The sequence below is a fragment of the Dendrobates tinctorius genome, unplaced genomic scaffold, assembly GCF_039654945.1.
Source record: "Dendrobates tinctorius isolate UK_male_01 unplaced genomic scaffold, ASM3965494v1 ptg000028l, whole genome shotgun sequence".
In the NCBI taxonomy this organism is placed as follows: Eukaryota; Metazoa; Chordata; class Amphibia; order Anura; family Dendrobatidae; genus Dendrobates; species Dendrobates tinctorius.
The window spans coordinates 11,420,001-11,441,452 of record NW_027361696.1 but is presented as its reverse complement, the minus strand read 5'-3'; the positions used below and the strand labels follow the sequence as shown (position 1 = coordinate 11,441,452).

At 46.6% G+C, this 21,452-nt stretch overlaps 1 protein-coding gene across 2 annotated transcripts in view; it reads right to left on the bottom strand.

Moving 5' to 3' along the window:
- Positions 1 to 21,452, bottom strand: part of LOC141085082 (tyrosine-protein kinase STYK1-like) — an 82,422-nt gene that overhangs the window by 29,690 nt on the left and 31,280 nt on the right. For both annotated transcript variants that reach the window (XR_012231209.1, XM_073570124.1), the window contains exons 2-5: positions 19,966 to 20,047; positions 19,575 to 19,715; positions 4,475 to 4,687; positions 4,215 to 4,396 (exon numbers count right to left, since the gene is read on the bottom strand). Coding sequence is in view for 1 of the 2 variants with exons in the window: in XM_073570124.1 (XP_073426225.1) it covers positions 4,215 to 4,396; positions 4,475 to 4,687; positions 19,575 to 19,715; positions 19,966 to 20,011 (582 nt within the window). In the remaining variant the exon portion in view is untranslated. The remainder of the gene's footprint in view (positions 1 to 4,214; positions 4,397 to 4,474; positions 4,688 to 19,574; positions 19,716 to 19,965; positions 20,048 to 21,452) is intronic.

Below are 21,452 nucleotides of genomic sequence, written 5' to 3'. Positions count from 1 at the left end.
GGCGCTCCTTCCCTTCTGAGCCCTGCCGTGCGCCCAACCAGTGGTTCATGACCACATATGAGTTATCGGAGTAATCAGGAGAAATTGCCCAACAAATTTTAGGATCCATTTTATTCTGTTGCCCATGTGAAAATTAAAAAATTGATGCCTTCAGAAGTGAGAAATGCCGTTTTCCACTCATCCCCCTCCCGAATACGGATAAGATTATGGACTCTCCTAAAGGTCTCTTGCGGCCGAGCCATATAGCGGGGTGGCAGTCCTTTTAAGACAGCAGCAGTTGAATGCAGACGATTAATCGAATTAGAAAGAAATGCTTCATCTTAGATGTCTCCACGGAGGGACAGGAGCTGTGGCTCATTAATATCTACTGTCCCCAGTCCAAGTGGGACCGCAAATGTCTATTCATGAAGATCAAACCTTTCTTATTTTCGATTCAGCAGGTGATCTTTGGAGGGGATTTCAACAATGTCACGAGACCTAGTGATAGAGGAGGTTCCAGGGACTGGCTTGCTTACTACTGCATCACGGTAAAACAGGATAGTAAGTGAGGCACGCCTGGTGGATGCCTACATCCGGCACAACACAGGCCACACAGGATTCACATTTTTTTTTAGGTAGTCAGTGCAGGTCTAAGATAGACAGGTTTTATTTGAAGGAGGAAGCCGTCTCCTGACAGTTGTCGGTTGTGGAGGTGTTCACTGATCACTTTTTGATTATATTTTCTCTGAACGTTACAAAGACTCCTCGGATGGGAAGTGGTTATTGGAAGCTGAATTAGTCTTTCCTTGAGGAAGAAGTTGTAAGACAGTACTGTGAGGAATTTCTTTAGAGCCAGGTACCTCTGCTGGGCCTAAGTAACACTAAGTCAGAGTGGTGTGGTGGGAGATGTTCAAACATCAGGTGGCGAGATTGAGATTCTTCCGGCAACTCTCAAACCTCAAATGCCTGAACAGGGATGGCTTGTATCAGAGCCTGAGGAGTAAACTCGAGCATCTTGTCTCCACTGGAGGTAGCCGCGAGGAGATCTCCTGTGTGAAGTCCTTGCTGAAGATGTGTCAGTACTATAGGCACGCATCCTTTTTTGAGAGGGACTACAAGAAGTACTACTCACCTGACCCTTACAGAAGCTGCAAGATGTCAGTGAATAGTAAGATAGTGATGGGGCTGATTGACAAGATGGAATCCCTGAGAAGGTCCATATCAGGGATCTTGGAGGTCGTCAATTCATACTACTCGCACCTCTTGGGAAGGAGGGAACTGGATCGTGACAGGATGTCGGCTTTCCTGGCTGAAGCTGTTCCTGAGCCAGGGGCTGACCTCTCGCTGGGTGGTTTGGCAGAGGCAATCAAAGAAGAGGAAGTGAGACTGGCAATCAATAGGCTCAGCCCCCCCCCAAAAAAAACACCAGGTCCGGTCTGCTTAACATCCATGTTCTTTAGGGACTCCTTGGTCCCCCTCTTGACGCAGGTGTTTAATGAGTGTCTCTCCTCAGGAACTCTGTAGTGATCATTAAGGAAGTCAGCTTTGATAATTTTGTCAAAGGGTAAGGATCCGTCACGCATTGAGAATTGGCATTCCATAGTTCTCAACGTGGACAGGAAGGTTTTGGTTGAGATACTTTTCCAACAGGTTGGTGGAGTTTGCACCGCTGCTCCTTTTGGAGACTATAGGTGTCCGAGAGGCCGTAGAGCCAGGCAGGGCAGGCCTTTGGAAGGGGTGCTTGCTGACCCTGGATCAGGCAAAAGCTTCTGATCGGGTCGACCACAAATACCTCTAGTCCACTCTTTTGAGGTATGGTCTGTCTGGAGGGTTTGTGGACCTGGCTTAAGACCTTGTATGCAGGGGCTGAGATTTTCCCTCTGGTAAAGGGGCAGATTAGACAACCTTTTGGAGTAGGATCTGGTGTCCGCCAGAGCTGTCCTCTTAGCCCTTTGTTTTATGAGTTTGCGATCAATCCCTTCCTCAGAAGGGTCGATTGTGGACCATTGACGGGGGTGAGGATGGCGCCAGAGGCTATCCTGAGGGTACTGGCCTACGCAGACGATGTCAACATTTTTGTTTCTTCGCAAGAGATGGTGTCAGAAGTGGAGAGCTACATGGAGGCATCCAGGTCCAAGGTCAACCAGGACAAGTGTGAGAGTATCTGGCTGGGATCCCGGGTTTGATCTTCCGGACACCCTCCTTGAACCCCAAGAACATGCCAAAGTCCTAGGCATCGAATTTAGCCAGGGTGATTACCCCACGAAAAACTGGGAAGGCAGAATCAAAGGTGTTGCCCAAAGAGTGGACAAATGGCAGGGTTGGTCTTTGACCCTGGGGGAAAGGGTTGGCCTGTGCAGCATCTGTGTCTTGCCAGAGCCTCTGGACATGGGTCTACAGTCTGTTCTACCAGATGTTAAGGAGGAATAGACTTAAGCTAGTCAAGCAGGAGGTCATTTACTGCACAAGGAGACTAGGGGGATTGAATATGGTGAACCGCGTGGTGTTCCTAGTGAACACCTTTTTGAAAGTTAACATGACAAACCTCTGTAAAGAGAGGGCTCCTTCGAGTGTATTCTCCTGCAAGGGATGGTTTCAGCCTTTCTTCCAGGAGTAGGAGACAGGGGGAAGATTGCAGGGTCTTCGCACACCGCACGGGCATCTCCCGGCTTATGTTACCCTGGTTCTGAAAATGATGCACCGGTGGGGTCTGGGAATGTGGGAGGTGAGGTCACTCCCGAGGAAACTCCTTGACATGTGGGTCTTGCTTTCGCATTTTCAGAGACCATTGGTCCTCAAGGACTCTCAAATTTGGGATCTAGAGGTTGGGTTGAGTTTGTGAAATTCTAGCAGGATTCCCGAGTACTAGGACTTGACTTTGTGCTGCTTCCAAGATAAGTTGTATATGAGGGACAATTTGAAGTACAGGAGCTCCAAGGACAGGAATTGTCCCTGTGAAGCTTCTGTAACATGCTGGAAAGCATGGAGCACTTCCTGCTTCATTGTCCCTTTAATACAGAGGTGTACAACAGGGTGGGGGCTTCCATTGGTTGGCCACGGCTGTCTACTCTTTCCTATGGAGAGTGGGCCTATGGAGCGTTCGGAGGCCTCGGGAGAAGGGACCGAGCCACTTTATTCATAGTCAGCGGAGTGGTCAGGTTCTTCACGTGAAACGTACAAGTTTTAGTTTCAACGCAGAGTAAAATCCTCCGTGTAGATGAAGTTTGTAGCAGCATCCTGCGTGCCCTGGTGAAGGTGCGTTCTCTGGAGTGCGAAAGACTGGGTGCCCGGAGGGCGGATCATCCCTGGAGGGGTTTCTCCTTCGGGGTGCTTTAGTCCGCTAGTACTCCTATATCTTGTTGGTGAGGTTATGTCTTTGCACCCTAGATTTTTGTTTTGTATTTCTGTGATAACAGACTGATCTGGATTAGCCCAGGCCCCGCTTGGATAAAAACTTTGGGGCTTGATCCTAGCTCGGATAATTCCTGAAATTTCTGGCCATGGGTGACGGGATAGTAAGTGTAGGTGTGTGTTTATATATAGTAAAAATAAAATGACAGGAAAAAAAACTACATAAACAAAATAAATAAAAAATGTTTTGTTAATTTTGTATACTGTGTTGTATTTAGGATTGTTGTAGTGTGAATGTGGTGATGTAAGGGGGTGGCTGTAAGGTAAGGCAGTGGGACCAGTAGGTATTTGTTTTGTTTCGGTGTCTTGTATAATATTCGGTTTAGTGTAATGTGTTTATAGTGTTCAAATTGTATACAATATTGTATATAGGATGGTGTGAATGTAGTTTGGAGTTGTATACAATAGCATGAATGAAGCTGGGCTTTGGGTTTTGCATGATTTTATAGTATTGATTATTTTAGGGGAGTATTCATGTAGTTATGGTTATTTTGTTTCTTCGCCTTTTAGTTTTGTTTTCTTTATTTTGTTTCTTTATTTTATTTGAATTTTTCTTTTTTATCCCGTTTAGTAGGTCAAGAACTTTCCTCCATTTTGTTTCCATTTCTGGTTTATTTCTTTGTGATTTGTGTCTAATTTTGTCGTCTTTTCTGATTGAAGCTTTGTTCTTATGTTTTGTCCTGTTGTGTTTTTTCCTGTAATATACCATAGTTGTGTTATGTGATGTATTTATAGATAATAAAAAAGACCTACAATCTATTACTCCCCATTAACAGCCATTACTGGGGGAAGCGACTCCATGGGTGGGGGGGCACTGATATTACCTCCTGTGAGCTCCTGAGGAAGGCGAGCAGGTTTCCATGACTCATGGCCTTCATGATGATGCTAGGGGGTCTCCTCTCGGTCTGACACCACAGCATTGTTACCAGACTGTTGTGATTACAGACCTGGACATAAAACTTCATCAGGTCGATGAAATCCTGCACCTCTCCGGGGCTGCAATGCTCTGCAGAGGACATAAGCAGGGGGCACGTCATTCTGTGGTCCACTCACTACTGACACCCCCCCAGAGACGCCTTCTTACCCGACAGCTCCTTTAGGACAACATGCAGCTTGGCTTCGCCCGGACAACACAGGTCCACCCGACTAATTGGACCAAAGTGGCCATCACACACCAGTACCCTGTGTTCCAGCGTCCACCCCGCAGGCAGCTGTCTTTTCTCCAGGACTGGATCCGGAACATCCAGCGAATTTTCAAAGACCCCCGCAGCGTTCACTGCCCAGTCCCCATAGAGAGCTAGAACAGGGGACAGATGAATAGTACGGTGCGTCTACTGTATGCACATATACATACACACTGTAGAGAGCAGACATTATATACACACTGTACAGAGCACAGAGCAGACATTATATACACACAGTAATGTGCAGACGTCTTATTACACAGCTTATGGAGGGTTTCGGCAGGAGGTTGTGCCAAACATCTTGGAGCAAAATATGCGTGGAGGGTAGGGAAAAAGAAAAGGAAAAAAGTCAGTTCACCAGTCTCAGAGGAAATCCCGAGTTCATCCACCCAGGGAGCTGCACTGATCAGAGGCGTTGTCCATGGCAAAATGTGAATGAGAGTGATCTCCAGCATAAAATTTAATGGAATTAAAATAACAATTTTATTAAAGACATGCTTTAAAACCAATATAGGGCTATGTGCATGATGAGAATGGGGTCCCAGGTGTTCCAAACTGACGCGTTTCGACCATTCAGGTCTTATTCATGGTATAGATGCAGACGCACATCGCTGGTGTTATATACAAAGCGGCATGCAAAGAACAGGTGCAATAATTAAAAACCTCAAGAGAGCAAACTTTAACTCCCCAAGCAATTAACAAAACATGAATAAATGTAAGAATGTAACATACACTAAAATATCATACAGTCATATGTTAAAGTTTGGGCACCCCTATTAATGTTAACCTTTTTTCTTTATAACAATTTTGGTTTTTGCAACATCTATTTCAGTTTCATATATCTAATAACTGATGGACTCAGTTATATTTCTGGATTCAAATGAGGTTTATTGTACTAACAGAAACTACTAACTTTAACATATGACTGTATAATGATCAAATAGTAAATTGCAAAACCGCAGTAACAAAACCAGCAAACATACCAATGGTGGTAAATTTGCTGGCAAAAAAAACCTGCTGGGAAAATTAGAATTAATTAGGACTAACAAAAAAATGACAAAGAAATTATTCTTACAGAGTCTCAAACACAGAAAGAATTAATACAACTGCAGTATTAAATCCAACCGATTGTTCAAGCCTAGCGGTGCTCGTGTCTGAAGTTTAAAAATCCAAAAGGATTCACGATTTAATACTTTTCGTCTGAAATCACCCCCTTGGTGGTTTAAAGACTTTTTCAATTGCAACAACCCTAAGGCCTGTTTCACATTTCCGTATTTTGACGGCTGGCTAAATCCACCAGAGCCGTTAAATACAGATCCGTCGCCGTCGTGTGGCAAACGTATGGCACCGGATCCGTGTAATTGACAGATCCGCTGGAGTCGGCATGCAGGGAAAAGTTAAAGGAACCGCGGCCTGGAGGAGAGAGAGAGAATTTTTGCTACCGCCAGAACGGGATTTAGGGTTAATTGTCTGGAAAGGAAATTCTTCCGGGCATGCTCAGTGTAAAAGTGCGGATCCGTGCAGACAAGAAACGTTTCATTGTCCGTCCACTCAAGTCATCGGACGCCAAAATTTTGGCGGATCCGTCAAAAAAACGGATCCGACGGATGACCATCCGTCAAAATCCGCCGCTAATACAAGTCAATGGGAAAAAAAACGGATCTGCCCAAAAAAATGGCGGATCCGTTTTTTTTTGCAAAACAGCGGATTTTGACTGATGGATACAAATGGAAATGTGAAACAGGCCTAAGGCTGGAGTCACACACAACGTATAAAAAAGGTCCGTTTTTCACGGACCAGAATTGCATTAATGTTTCATCCGATTGTAATGCGAGGATGCGATTTTCTCACATCTAAGCATCCGTGTGACATCCATTTTGCAGCCGTATGGCGAGATTTTATCGCCGGCTTGCAAAATAGACATATAATGACAGGTTAAAACACAAATGAAAGAATAGATATATACACATAGAATACACACACACATCATTGAGGCACTATACATATATAAATATATATATATATATATATATATATCTATAGTTCATAGAGTTCTACATAGCATAATAGCCGCTAAATCAATTGCTGGCTTCAGTAAAATCATTCCAAAAGCCGACATGAAATGACACATGGTTTACATACAGTAAACCATTTCATTTTATTTAGTTTTATAAATGTCTTGGACTAATAATTAGATTAGTGTATGTGTGTAAAATTTGGGACATGTACCGTATATACTCGTGTATAAGTCGACCCGTGTATAAGCCGACCCCCTAATTTTGTCACAAAAAACTGGGAAAACTTATTGACTCGCGTATAAAGCCCCCGTTGCACACAGCGAGATCGCTAGCAATATCGCTGAAACGTCACTGGTTTTGTGATGTAGCAGCGATATTGCTAGCGATATCGCTATGTCTGATACTTACCTCCGACCGGCTCCCCCGCTGATTATCGCTGATCGCGCGAGAACGTCCTGGACCATTTCTTATCGGGCGCTTCCTGCTGGGCTTCCTGTGGCGCCGACGAGCAATGCATGGACGCGGGCGGGAAGACGTCAGGATCGCCACGTCTGACAGGTAATTAGCGACCCCCGACCCCTGCCATGTCGCTGGTGAGATCTGCCTGTGTGGCAGCTCACTAGCGACCACTTAGCGATGTACCAGTGATCCATATAGTTGTCGGGATTGCTGGTGCATCGCTTAGTGTAACGGTACCCTAAGCCGAGGGTGCACAGTGAGTGGCCCCAGATAATGCTGCACAGTAAGTGGCCCCAGTTATGCTGCACAGTGTGTGGCCCCAGTTATACTGCACAGTGAGTGGCCCCAGTTATCTGCACAGTGTGTGGCCCCAGTTATCTGCACAGTGTGTGGCCCCAGTTATCTGCACAGTGTATGGCCCCAGTTATCTGCACAGTGAGGGACCCCAGTTATGCTGCACAGTGAGTGCCCCCAGTTATGCTGCACAGTGTGTGGCCCCAGTTATCTGCACAGTGAGTGGCCCCAGATAATGCTGCACAGTAAGTGGCCCCAGTTATGCTGCACAGTGTGTGGCCCCAGTTATCTGCACAGTGAGTGGCCCCAGTTACGCTGCACAGTGTGTGGCCCCAGTTATGCTGCACAGTGTGTGGCCCCAGTTATACTGCACAGTGAGTGGCCCCAGTTATCTGCACAGTGTGTGGCCCCAGTTATGCTGCACAGTGTGTGGCCCCAGTTATCTGCACAGTGTGTGACCCCAGTTATCTGCACAGTGAGTGGCCCCAGTTATGCTGTACAGTAAGTGGCCCCAGTTATTTGCATAGTGAGTGGCCCCAGTTATCTGCACAGTGAGTGGCCCCAGTTATGCTGCACAGTAAGTGGCCCCAGTTATTTGCACAGTGAGTGACCCCAGTTATGCTGCACAGTGTGTGGCCCCAGTTATCTGCACAGTGAGTGGCCCCAGTTATCTGAACAGTGAGTGGCCCCAGTTATGCTGCACAGTGTGTGGCCCCAGTTATCTGCACAGTGAGTGGCCCCAGTTATGCTGCAGTGTGTGGCCCCAGTTATGCTGCACAGTGAGTGGCCCCAGTTATGCTGCACAGTGAGTGGCCCCAGTTATCTGCACAGTGAGTGGCCCCAGTTATGCTGCACAGTGTGTGGCCCCAGTTATCTGCACAGTGAGTGGACCCAGTTATGCTGTACAGTGTGTGACCCCAGTTATGCTGCACAGTGTGTGGCCCCAGTTATGCTGCACAGTGTGTGGCCCCAGTTATGCTGCACAGTGAGTGGCCCCAGTTATGCTGCACAGTGTGTGGCCCCATTTATGCTGCACAGTGAGTGGCCCCAGTTATCTGCACAGTGAGTGGCCCCAGTTATGCTGCACAGTGTGTGGCCCCAGTTATGCTGCACAGTGTGTGGCCCCAGTTATGCTGCACAGTGTATGGTTCCAGTTATCTGCACAGTGAGTGGCCCCAGTTATCTGCACAGTGAGTGGCCCCAGTTATGCTGCACAATGTGTGGCCCCAGTTATGCTGCACAGTGTGTGGCCCCAGTTATCTGCACAGTGAGTGGCCTCAGTTATGCTGCACAGTGTATGGTTCCAGTTATCTGCACAGTGAGTGGCCCCAGTTATCTGCACAGTGAGTGGCCCCAGTTATGCTGCACAATGTGTGGCCCCAGTTATGCTGCACAGTGTGTGGCCCCAGTTATCTGCACAGTGTGTGGCCCCAGTTATGCTGCACAGTGTGTGGCCCCAGTTATCTGCACAGTGTGTGGCCCCAGTTATGCTGCACAGTGTGTGGCCCCAGTTATGCACAGTGTGTGGCCCCAGTTATCTGCACAGTGAGTGGCCCCAGTTATGCTGCACAGTGTGTGGCCCCAGTTATGCTGCACAGTGTATGGCCCCAGATAATGCTGCACAGTGAGTGGCCCCAGTTATGCTGCACAGTGTATGGCCCCAGATAATGCTGCACAGTGTGTGGCCCCAGTTATGCTGCACAGTGTATGGTTCCAGTTATCTGCACAGTGAGTGGCCCCAGTTATCTGCACAGTGAGTGGCCCCAGTTATGCTGCACAATGTGTGGCCCCAGTTATGCTGCACAGTGTGTGGCCCCAGTTATCTGCACAGTGTGTGGCCCCAGTTATGCTGCACAGTGTGTGGCCCCAGTTATCTGCACAGTGTGTGGCCCCAGTTATGCTGCACAGTGTGTGGCCCCAGTTATGCTGCACAGTGTGTGGCCCCAGTTATCTGCACAGTGTGTGGCCCCAGTTATCTGCACAGTGAGTGGCCCCAGTTATCTGCACAGTGAGTGGCCCCAGTTATGCTGCACAGTGTGTGGCCCCAGTTATCTGCACAGTGTGTGGCCCCAGTTATCTGCACAGTGTGTGGCCCCAGTTATGCTGCACAGTGTGTGGCCCCAGTTATCTGCACAGTGTGTGGCCCCAGTTATGCTGCACAGTGTGTGGCCCCAGTTATCTGCACAGTGAGTGGCCCCAGTTATGCTGCACAGTGTGTGGCCCCAGTTATGCTGCACAGTGTGTGGCCCCAGTTATCTGCACAGTGAGTGGCCCCAGTTACGCTGCACAGTGTGTGGCCCCAGTTATGCTGCACAGTGTGTGGCCCCAGTTATACTGCACAGTGAGTGACCCCAGTTATCTGCACAGTGTGTGGCCCCAATTATGCTGCACAGTGTGTGGCCCCAGTTATCTGTACAGTGTGTGGCCCCAGTTATCTGCACAGTGTGTGGCCCCAGTTATCTGCACAGTGTGTGGCCCCAGTTATCTGCACAGTGAGTGGCCCCAGTTATGCTGTACAGTAAGTGGCCCCAGTTATTTGCACAGTGAGTGACCCCAGTTATGCTGCACAGTGTGTGGCCCCAGTTATCTGCACAGTGTGTGGCCCCAGTTATGCTGCACAGTGTGTGGCCCCAGTTATGCTGCACAGTGTGTGGCCCCAGTTATGCTGCACAGTGTGTGGCCCAAGTTATGCTGCACAGTGTGTGGCCCCAGTTATCTGCACAGTGAGTGGCCCCAGTTATCTGCACAGTGAGTGGCCCCAGTTATGCTGCACAGTGTGTGGCCCCAGTTATCTGCACAGTGAGTGGCCCCAGTTATGCTGCACAGTGTGTGGCCCCATCATATTGTTGCTGCTACCGCTGCCTCCATTACCAAAAAAAAATGTATACTCACCTCCGTCGCTGCCCCCTGCTCATCAGCATTGCGGGCTCTGCCATGACTGTGCAGGCAGGAGGTGCGATCGCGCCCTCTGACCTGAACGTCACTGCAGAGGACGCAAGACAGCAGAGCGACGTGCAGGGACAGGTGAATATGCCTCCCCCCTGTTCATACTCACCCCCGTCATGGCCCTTATCTCTGCAGCGCAGCCCCTGCTTCTTCCATGTTGTCAGCGCGCTGCTCTCTTCCTGCTTCAGCGGTCACGTGGTACCGCTCATTAAATATGCGCATATTCATGAGTTTAATGAGCAGTACCACGTGATCGCTGAAGCAGGAAGAGCAGTGCCGAGAACATGGAACAAGCAGGGGGGCTACAGAGGGTGAGTATGATCTCTGACACCCTCACTCCTCCTCTCCGCCGATCCCCCCTGGTATATGACTAGTGTATAAGCCGGGAGGAGGACTTTCAGCCCAAAAAAATGGGCTGAAAATCTCGGCTTATACACGAGTATATACGGTAAGTGTTAAATTAACGGGTAAATTAGTTGAAAAAAAGTGTGTGGGCTCCCGTGGTACTTTCTTTGCAAGAGAGGGAAAGCCAGTGAGTGAGGGCAGATATTAATAACCTAGCGAGGGACCATGGTTATTGCCCCCCCCCGGCTATAAACATCTGCCACCCCAGAAAAGGTGCATCTATAAGATGCGCCTTTTCTGGCACTTAGCCTCTCTATTCCCATTGCCTTTAGTGGTGGCTCAAGGGTTAATGTCACCTTGCTATTGCCATTGCCTTTAGTGGTGGCTCATGGGTTAATGTCACCTTGCTATTGAAAAGTGACATTAAGCCGGGTTAATAATGGAGAGGTGTCAAATAAGACACCTATCCATTATTAATCCTATAGTAGTAAAGGGTTAAAAAAGACACACATTAATTAAAAATTCTTTTAATTAAATAATGACAGCAAGTTTTTGACAAAATTTATTATGCTGCCAATCCAAAAGGATCCCTTGTTCTCCTGTAACGAAAAAAAAACAAAACAACAACAATATAATATCCATACCTCTCTGCCGTTCAGTCAGGTCCCCCGCTGCAATCCATCACAAGGGGTTAACTAGTTGGAAATGCCATATGTGGATGCGGGTATAACCGAGTCTGCTGCATAGCCTGAACGTAAGCAGCATTGCAGGCCTGCATCACATTCAGCTGGAGTTCAGGTATAAGGTTCTCCGACATGCCCCGCTGTATCGCCGAAAAAAAAAATATGGTGTGCTGGTCTCTGGATGTCGGCTTCCAGAGGGTCAAGGAGTTGGTGGACAGACTGGAAAAGTGTGTCAATATGCAGTCTGTACAGCTATCAGAAACCTGGGAAATAAGTTTCTGCCCCCCAGCAACATGCAGACATGCCATATTTGGTCTCAAAAGAATCGTCACATCGCAGGGGAAAATGTAATGCACCTATCATCGCCCTGTGAGCCCCCCAGCCAAAGATATGGAAGATAGGAGTTTTTAATAACTTTCCAAAAGAGGTGTACCCCCTTGAACACAGCCTACCAAGTGAGGTCAGCAAGGGAGGAGTTCCTAGGTTTGGGGGCAAAGCGTAAAACTGAACCGCCCAATTGGGGAGGTGTCAGATGCCCAGAGAGCCAGCTAGACACATGCTGTGCTGATGAACCATTTGTTCTTGGGAAGGCTCTCCTCCCCTTATCAACACGTCATACCTGTGAGATATACTGTAGTAAGTTTCCTATTTGAATTCCTTTTATTTCTGACTGTCTGTACATACTGTATTTTGTCTCCTTTTGTCACATCTTTTGTATTTTTGTAAACACTGCCTATATTTTCTAGAGTAAACTTATAAATTTACTAGTTTCGTTCTCCTTGCTCTATGACCGAACCGACACGTACTTTGCGCCAAATCACGCTACCTGTGAGTTGGTTCCTGACCCAATATAGGCTTTAGTATCAAACGAGGAACTGGTGGCAGTATAGAGTCTTGGTGGTATTGGGGAACCCTGGCAGTGACGGATCGGAGGTTTATGTGTATTACCTGCCTGGGAATGGTGATATACATATCGCCCTCACTGCAGAGTGCCCGATAGCCAGTACATGACAAGGTAGCCTTTCCGGCAACTACTTATCCTAGGCGCAGTTCCTTGACTAACCTGAGGGTAAGGGGGCGCCAGAGAGCTGCAGGTTCCTAACTGGAACTGAAAGTAGAAACAAAAGTTGTGGGTTATATCCCTAACAGTTCACCTAGCGGTATATTATTGGTAACGTGTTTAAGGTGGCAGGAGTGAACCTCCAAAATAGGGTTACTATCTGTATTCTGTAAGGGGAAATTACTACTATCCAAATAATTAATGGAAAAAACTCGATACAGTAGAAGTGAAGGTCAAATTAAAATCGTTATTATTTATAAAACTGTTGAAATCAGTGATTCCTGAGGTTTCACCCTTCCAAATAAGTATTAGGTCATTGATATAGCGGCGGAAGAATTTGTATATTGTGGGTAAAAAGGTTGTTATTAAAGATATATCTCTCCTCCCACACTGCTACTGTAATATTCGCTAATGAAGGGGAACTTTTGCCCCCCATACTGACACCTTACCTTTGTAAAAAAAAAAAAAAAAAATGGCCATCAAAAGAAAAATAGTCGTGAGGGAGTAAGAAAGAAACCGCATCTAAAATGAAAAATTGAATCTCCTCTTTGTATGAACTGTGTTTATCCAAAAAGTAGGACAAATTGGATAAGCTGGTATGATGCAGGATGGAGGGGTAGAGGCCCACCACATCACACGATTCCCAGGAATACTGAGGAGACCATAAAAAAAAAACATCCAGTGCAGAGATGATCATTTTGGTATCTCTAATATAACCTGGGAGGTTGATCACTAACGGTTGTAAGTAGTGATCAACCCATTCCCCTAAATTTTCGGTGAGTTAACCTATACCAGAAATTATGGCTCTAAAAGGATGGGAAAAATATTTTTGTGAATTTTGGGAAGTGTATGATACAGTGGGGAAAAAAGTATTTAGTCAGTCAGCAATAGTGCAAGTTCCACCACTTGAAAAGATGAGAGGCGTCTGTAATTTACATCATAGGTAGACCTCAACTATGGGAGACAAACTGAGAAAAAAAAATCCAGAAAATCACATTGTCTGTTTTTTTTTCATTTTATTTGCATATTATGGTGGAAAATAAGTATTTGGTCAGAAACAAAATTTCATCTCAATACTTTGTGATATATCCTTTGTTGGCAATGACAGAGGTCAAACGTTTTCTGTAAGTCTTCACAAGGTTGCCACACACTGTTGTTGGTATGTTGGCCCATTCCTCCATGCAGATCTCCTCTAGAGCAGTGATGTTTTTGGCTTTTCGCTTGGCAACACGGACTTTCAACTCCCTCCAAAGGTTTTCTATATGGTTGAGATCTGGAGACTGGCTAGGCCACTCCAGGACCTTGAAATGCTTCTTACGAAGCCACTCCTTCGTTGCCCTGGCGGTGTGCTTTGGATCATTGTCATGTTGAAAGACCCAGCCACGTTTCATCTTCAATGCCCTTGCTGATGGAAGGAGGTTTGCACTCAAAATCTCACGATACATGGCCCCATTCATTCTTTCATGTACCCGGATCAGTCGTCCTGGCCCCTTTGCAGAGAAACAGCCCCAAAGCATGATGTTTCCACCACCATGCTTTACAGTAGGTATGGTGTTTGATGGATGCAACTCAGTATTCTTTTTCCTCCAAACACGACAAGTTGTGTTTCTACCAAACAGTTCCAGTTTGGTTTCATCAGACCATAGCACATTCTCCCAAAACTCCTCTGGATCATCCAAATGCTCTCTAGCAAACTTCAGACGGGCCCGGACATGTACAGGCTTAAGCAGTGGGACACGTCTGGCACTGCAGGATCTGAGTCCATGGTGGCGTAGTGTGTTACTTATGGTAGGCCTTGTTACATTGGTCCCAGCTCTCTGCAGTTCATTCACTAGGTCCCCCCGCGCGGTTCTGTGATTTTTGCTCACCGTTCTTGTGATCATTCTGACCCCACGGGGTGGGATTTTGCGTGGAGCACCAGATCGAGGGAGATTATCAGTGGTCTTGTATATCTTCCATTTTCTAATTATTGCTCCCACAGTTGATTTCTTCACTCCAAGCTGGTTGGCTATTGCAGATTCAGTCTTCCCAGCCTGGTGCAGGGCTACAATTTTGTTTCTGGTGTCCTTTGACAGCTCTTTGGTCTTCACCATAGTGGAGTTTGGAGTCAGACTGTTTGAGGGTGTGCACAGGTGTCTTTTTATACTGATAACAAGTTTAAACAGGTGCCATTACTACAGGTAATGAGTGGAGGAAAGAGGAGACTCTTAAAGAAGTTGTTACAGGTCTGTGAGAGCCAGAAATCTTGATTGCTTGTTTCTGACCAAATACTTATTTTCCACCATAATATGCCAATAAAATGAAAAAAAAACAGACAATGTGATTTTCTGGATTTTTTTTTCTCAGTTTGTCTCCCATAGTTGAGGTCTACCTATGATGTAAATTACAGACGCCTCTCATCTTTTTAAGTGGTGGAACTTGCACTATTGCTGACTGACTAAATACTTTTTTTCCCCACTGTAAATGGGAGTTATTGGATGTTTAATGTATCAAAACATTTTTGAGAAAATCGCACCTGTTTACCAACCCATCATTCAATCATTTACCAAGATTGTCAAGATATTCTTCTGTCGGATCACGGGGAACTTAAGTACAAGTGATAGAATCTTTAAGAATGTGAAGATTTTCTGAATAATAAAGTTCTGCATTTAGGATGACCACCCAGCCACCCTTATCAGCCTGTCTCACTAGAATATCATTATTAGGCCACAAGCACACATTGAATATTTGGTGAGTTTTTTACCCCAGTATTTGTAAGCCAAAACCAGGAGTGGAAAAGTCAAGGGAAAAGCATAATGGAAACATTTCCACCACTTCTGGGTTTATCACCCACTCCTGGTTTTGGCTTACAATACTGGGGTAAGAAAACTCACCAAATACTCAATGTGTGCACATGGTCTTAGTGCATAAATCCTTCATGGCTTGTCTCTCTTGTGCAGTCAAATTATTGTACATATTAACAGAATTTTTATCCAACTCCACCAAATTCCTCTCTGTCCGCTCCAGAAAAGTAGATCAGACTGAAGTTCTTGATTGTACAGGGTAAAATAACGGGTTAGACATATTAAAACTATTATTCATCATACAGTCTTTAACCAAAGAATGTGACTGAAGGTCCCTGAGGGTAGTATAATGAAAGAGTTCCCGAAAAGATAAAATTTCCATGTGGAAAACATCCTGCGTAAGATTGTCCGAATGTTCAAAACACTGCACAGATTCAAGAGAGGCAGGTTGACAAAGTGGCATTTCCGTGTCAAATTCCTAGCAAATCTGTTCACATCCAAGAGAGTTCTAAAAATATCAAACAAAAACCCAGTCAATTTCCCAATAATGTCAATTGTGCCTCAGATAGAATATAGCTTGAAAGATTCCAAACAGGGCATTTTAAAACCTCCTCCTGTTTCTGAGATGACAACTTCTTATGTTTATGTTTCCTCCCCACTCGCCTCTGTCGTTTTTTTGGCTGATTAACAGCATTGGACACTGATCCGTCATTATGTGCCCCACAGTGCCTATTAGAGCCAAAAAAGGTATCCAAAAAATCAACTTTAGTATTGAAATTGGAAGTTGAGGAGCCCATGGACTCATGAGACGTGGTGAAGCTGACCCTCCGCCCTTTTTGATGGAAGTTAGAAAAACCATATTGGGTGTGTCTTTTACCACCTTTCCAGGAACAGAAATTTTTCCAGGTATAAACCTGGTTGAGTTCATAATCACTCATGTCCTTTCAAACTTGACACGTTTGACGTCAACAATATATTCCTCTAATTTAAGTAACATTATTTTCCATTTTCTGGTTAAAGGGAATCTGTCACCCTTTTTTTCCCCTATTAGCTGCCGGCGTAGACATCGGGGGCTTATCTACAGCATTCTGTAATGCTGTAGATAAGCCTCCGATGTAACCTGAAAGAGAAGAAAAACACGTTATATTATACTCACGACGGTGGGCGGTCCGGTCCGATGGGTGTTGCGGTCCGGTCAGGCGCCTCCCTTCTTCATGCGATGACGTCCTCTTCTCCCGTCCTGAAATGGCTCCGGCGCAGGCGCACTGCTCTGCCCTGTTGAGGGCAGAGAAGAATTCTGCAGAGCGCAGGTGCCAGACCTCTCCCGACGCCTGCGCACTGCAGGACTCTGCTCTGCCCTCAACAGGGCAGAGCAGTGCGCCTGCGCCGGAGCCATTACAGGACGGGAGAAGAGGACGTCATCGCATGAAGAAGGGAGGCGCTGGAAGGGATGGCGACACCCATCGGACCGGACCGCCCACCTCCGTGAGTATAATATAATGTGTTTTTCTTCTCTTTCAGGTTACATCGGAGGCTTAGCTACAGCATTACAGAATGCTGTAGCTAAGCCCCCGATGTCTATGCCGGCAGCTGAAAGGCCAAAAAAAGGGTGACAGATTCCCTTTAAGTTTATTAATGTCTCCCAAATTATTATACTTGTTCAAAGAAGTTTGAATTTTAGTGATATCAGATTGACCAGATTGATTTCCAGTTCCTCATATTTAGTAATTACCTCCATTAATTTTAGTGAACATTGTGATAAAATTTGTTCCCATTCTTGTGTATATTTGTCCAAGTAAGAAATGTGGTTTTTTTTTGGTAATCCTAAAATCTTATAACACCAGCGATCTGCGTCTGCATCTATACAATGAATAAGACTTGAATGGTCGAAACGCATTGGTTTGGATCACTTGGGACCCCATTCTCATCATGCACATAGCCCTATATTGGTTTTAAAGCATGTCTTTAATAAAATTGTTTTTCCATGAAATTTCACGCTGGAGAACACTATCTTGAACATCTTGGAGAACTTCCCCCAGATCTTCTGTGTATGAGGCTTGTGCAGATCCTTCTTGTGATCCCAGACAGACAGGATGATGCGAGTTCAGAGCTCTGGGGCTGGATCATTACCCCCAAGACTCCTTGCTATTAATGACATTGTTGGGGGTCGTTGTCTGGCTGCAGAAAAAATGTGACGTCTCCTGATGATATTACATGATGGTGAGTAGCTCCTGGATTTTGCAATATTGAGGACACCATTAATCCTGGCCAAATCCACAACTAAAGACCCTGAACTGCAGCCACAGACCTGCGGGACCCACATCATGCGTCACTGCTCCTGCAGAACCCCATTATTGTTCTGCTCTTCAGGAATAATATGAGTCCGTCACATTTTACCCTTCGGTCTGGAGACCGGCTGACATTGTTCTGTCTCCCGGATTCCTATGTTTTCCTGCAGAGTTTAGTCTCTTCTTGTTTCCATGCCTGGGTCTTCTCAGCCACATTTCTACGAAGACAACTTCTGACCGGACGTCTCGGCACAGTCGATAGAGCAGCTGGTTCTCCTGGCTGCTGCCAATTTTGAGCTGATGGCACTGCTAGACATCCTCCGATACTGAAGGGCAGTAACATGATGTGTCTCACCTGTTGCGCGGTTTCCCTGCGTCTATGCTCCTCAGTGTTGCCCGTTTCTTGGTGCAGTTTCTTCTTGAACAGCCCAGTAGCGTGAAGTCTTTCCTGGGAGAGACCTCGCTGATGGCACTGCTGGACATCCTCTGATACTGAAGGGCAGTAATGTGTCTCACCTGTTGCACAGTTTCCCTGAGTCTATACTCCTCAGTGTTGCCCGTTTCTTGGTGCAGCTTCATCTTGAACATCCCAGTAGCTGTGAAGTCTCTTCTGGAAGAGACCTCTCTGATGCAGTATAACTACCTGGTGTCTTGTTGCAGTGCTCAGGCTGTGTGTGGCGTATGACCTGTGACATGACCTGTCCTCCACAACCTCACCTTTGTAGCAGAGTTTGTCTGTTCTTCACCCAGATTTAGAGTAAATCTGTCAGCAGGTTTTTGCAATGTAATCTGACGGCAGTATGATGTAACACACATTATATATATACACTCACTGGCCACTTTATTAGGTACACCTGTCCAACTGTGTGTTAAGACTTAATTTCTAATCAGCCAATCACATGGCGGCAACTCAGTGCATTTAGGCATGTAGACATGGTCAAGACAATCTCCTGCAGTTCAAACCGAGCATCAGTATGGGGAAGAAAGGTGATTTGAGTGCCTTTGAACGTGGCATGATTGTTGGTGCCAGAAGGGCTGGTCTGAGTATTTCAGAAACTGCTGATCTACTGGGATTTTCACGCACAACCATCTCTAGGGTTTACAGAGAATGGTCCGAAAAAGAAAAAAAATCCAGTGAGCGGCAGTTCTGTGGCCGGAAATGCCTTGTTGATGCCAGAGGTCAGAGGAGAATGGGCAGACTGGTTCGAGCTGATAGAAAGGCAACAGTGACTCAAATTGCCACCCATTACAACCAAGGTAGGCAGAAGAGCATCTCTGAACGCACAGTGCGTCGAACTTTGAGGCAGATGGGCTACAGCAGCAGAAGACCACACTGGGTACCACTCCTCTCAGCTAAGAACAGGAAACTGAGGCTACAATTTGCACAAGCTCATCGAAATTGGACAGTAGAAGATTGGAAAAACGTTGCCTGGTCTGATGAGTCTCGATTTCTGCTGCGACATTCGGATGGTAGGGTCAGAATTTGGCGTAAACAACATGAAAGCATGGATCCATCCTGCCTTGTATCAACGGTTCAGGCTGGTGGTGGTGGTGTCATGGTGTGGGGAATTTTTTCTTGGCACTCTTTGGGCCCCTTGGTACCAATTGAGCATCGTTGCAACGCCACAGCCTACCTGAGTATTGTTGCTGACCATGTCCATCCCTTTATGACCACAATGTACCCAACATCTGATGGCTACTTTCAGCAGGATAATGCGCCATGTCATAAAGCTCGAATCATCTCAGATTGGTTTCTTGAACATGACAATGAGTTCACTGTACTCAAATGGCCTCCTCAGTCACCAGATCTCAATCCAATAGAGCATCTTTGGGATGTGGTGGAACGGGAGATTCGCATCAGGGATGTGCAGCCGACAAATCTGCGCCAACTGTGTGATGCCATCATGTCAATATGGTCCAAAATCTCTGAGGAATGCTTCCAGCACCTTGTTGAATCTCTGCCACGAAGAATTGAGGCAGTTCTGAAGGCAAAAGGGGGTCCAACCCGTTACTAGCATGGTGTACCTAATAAAGTGGCCAGTGAGTGTATATATATATATATATATATATATTATACATATCTTTTATTACACTCATATATACACACATACGTTGACTTTCTACCTTTCATTTTCCCTTTTGCGTCCTTTCTTTTTTCTCTCTTTTCGCGGATTGACCTCCATATGATAATGGCGACGATGATGAGGGTGGAGCCTGAGAGCAGCGCCGGAATTATGATGACCGAATTCTGCCAGCCGTTCTCATCTGATGAAAGGAGCACACAATGTATACAGAACCCCCCATATACAGCACCACATCCATCACCTGACATCAGGAAGCAGATACCGGTGTACGGAGGGGGTGTCAGACTATACTGTACGTCGGTGGACTTCTGCCTCTGTACACCCTAATCACCCGCTTGTTGGCAGGAAGGAGTAGATTTGCTATTCAGGAGTATGGGAAAGTTGGCCATATCGTTAACCTTCACCTTTCTAGGAGTATTGTGAGCACTTACTGCGGTGGAAGTCCTCGGATGAGTTCATGGTCAGCAGCGGGTCCATGTGTCAGCGGCGTCTCTCTCGGCCGCTAGTCAATCCCTGGAGGGAAGGGGAACACTGATTATTACTGGAAATGGTTTATATCATCTAATAACCACAATCCCACCAATACCAAATCACATGACCCTGCATCAGAGCAGTCTGCGGTCATGTGACCAACATACTGAAAAGCTCCACCCCACAGGAGCAGCTGCATTTATAATCATGAGGCCTTGTCCCCCATAAATTCTGTTCCCTCCCGAAAATCTTGTACTTAACTCCCAGACCTCTGTTGTCAGCTCAGAAAGTTCTAAGGAGAAGTGTAATACTCATTTTCTAGCAGCAGAATGTCTGCCTGCCTCCAGCTCCTCTTTCTCTGTGTCAACCTCTAGCTCCTTCCCTCTGTGCCTGAGTATAGCTCCTCCCTCTCTGTGCCTGCCTATAGCTCCTACCCCTGTGCCCACCAATAACTCATTCCCTCTGTGCCTGAGTATAGCTCCTCCCCCTCTGTGCCTACCTTCTGTTCCTTCTCCTCTGTACCTCTTCTAGCTCCTTCCTCTGTGCTTGTCTCCAGCTCTTCCCCATCTCTGCTTATATCCAGATCTTCTCTGACTGCCTCCGAATCTTCCCCTTCTCTGACTGCCTCCTAATCCTCACCTTCTCTATGGCTGCCTCCGAATCCTCCCCTTCTCTGTGGCTGCCTCCGAATCCTCCCCTTCTCTGTGGCTGCCTCCGAATCCTCCCCTTCTCTGTGGCTGCCTCCAGTGCCTCCCACTTTGTGGCTGCCTCCAGTGCCTCTCACTCTGTGGCTGTGTGCAGACGGCTCCTGGGGTAAGGATAATGGTGGTGGCTCCTCAAGGTGCGGACAGCTCCTTGTGGTTAGGATGATGGTGGTGGCTCCTCAAGGTGCGGACAGCTCCTTGTGGTTAGGATGATGGTGGTGGCTCCTCAAGGTGCGGACAGCTCCTTGTGGTTAGGATGATGGTGGTGGCTCCTCAGCTTGCGGACGGTTCTACCATATAATTCTAGTGATGGCTCCTCCAGTATGATAATGATGTTATCATTACCACTCTGGAGGCACCATCAGGGTGTTACTGGTGGTGGCTCCTCCCTGTGGTGATGACTCTTAACCGTGGTGTGCCTCACAGTTCAGGCTGCATTTAGTGACATCCTCATCTTTGTGGTGTCTCCAGTAACTGTCACGCTCTGCCATCTCCTGGGGTCCAGGGTTCGTTGGGTGACAGCTCAGCGTTCGCTCAGACACTGACAGGAGACATGGCCATTGGTCACTTCTCTACAGTAAACAGCTATTATGAAAGAGCTTAAAGTGCAAGCGCAATTGTCAGGTCACATGCAGCAAGGACTGAAAGTTTCTGCCCCCCTAAAAGTGCACCTGCTTCACATATTCCTCACCTGAGAAATTCTGGGAGATTGCAGTGTGCTCATACAGTGCTGTAGTCGGATT